At 59.1% G+C, this 526-nt stretch overlaps 1 protein-coding gene across 1 annotated transcript in view; it reads right to left on the bottom strand.

The window, feature by feature from the left end:
* Positions 1-523, bottom strand: part of SSC4D (scavenger receptor cysteine rich family, 4 domains) — a 6,220-nt gene extending 5,697 nt beyond the window's left edge. Inside the window, exon 1 of the mRNA XM_009319332.1 lies at positions 379-523. Coding sequence (XP_009317607.1) covers positions 379-523 — 145 coding nt within the window. The remainder of the gene's footprint in view (positions 1-378) is intronic.
* Positions 524-526: the final 3 nt, after the last annotated feature.

Here is a 526-nt window from a genome sequence, read left to right as displayed (position 1 = left end):
AATTTAAAGAAAGGCAAGTCAAAAGGGGAAAGAGCAGTTGGGCAGTGGCTGACTCAGAGGCAGGAGCGTGGGTGGGCATCTGCTCTTTCCCCAGGGATCATGCCGGAGAGGTTGCAAAGTCCCTGAGCTGGGAGTGACAGGGAACGCAAAACAGGCTGGTCACCCTACGGAACACCAGCATGCTGAGCTGGGAGATGACCTGGATTGAAGAAAGGGGTGGAGGAAGGATGCAGAGGAGGTTTGGCTGACCCAGGCTCAGAGGAACAGGCTCTGAGATGCAAATCTAGGGCTCCCCCAAGGTGTCTGCAGACACCAGGACTTGCAGCACCGCAGGCACCCCCCTGCTCTCCTCGCCCCCGAGGAACCAAGCCTCCTTACCGTTGCATACAACAGCCACGTCCTCGTAGTGGTAGCAGTTGTGGATGCCCCAGCCGTGGCTCCAGCACTCGCTCAAGGCTGCCTCCCGGCCCTTGCAGTCCACGTTGTCCAGGAAGATGGGTCCACTCCCTTGGCCGAAGGTCATGGC

The sequence above is a fragment of the Pygoscelis adeliae genome, unplaced genomic scaffold (genome assembly GCF_000699105.1).
Source record: "Pygoscelis adeliae isolate BGI_AS28 unplaced genomic scaffold, ASM69910v1 Scaffold282, whole genome shotgun sequence".
Classification (NCBI taxonomy): domain Eukaryota; kingdom Metazoa; phylum Chordata; class Aves; order Sphenisciformes; family Spheniscidae; genus Pygoscelis; species Pygoscelis adeliae.
This window is presented reverse-complemented; position numbering and strand designations above follow the sequence as displayed.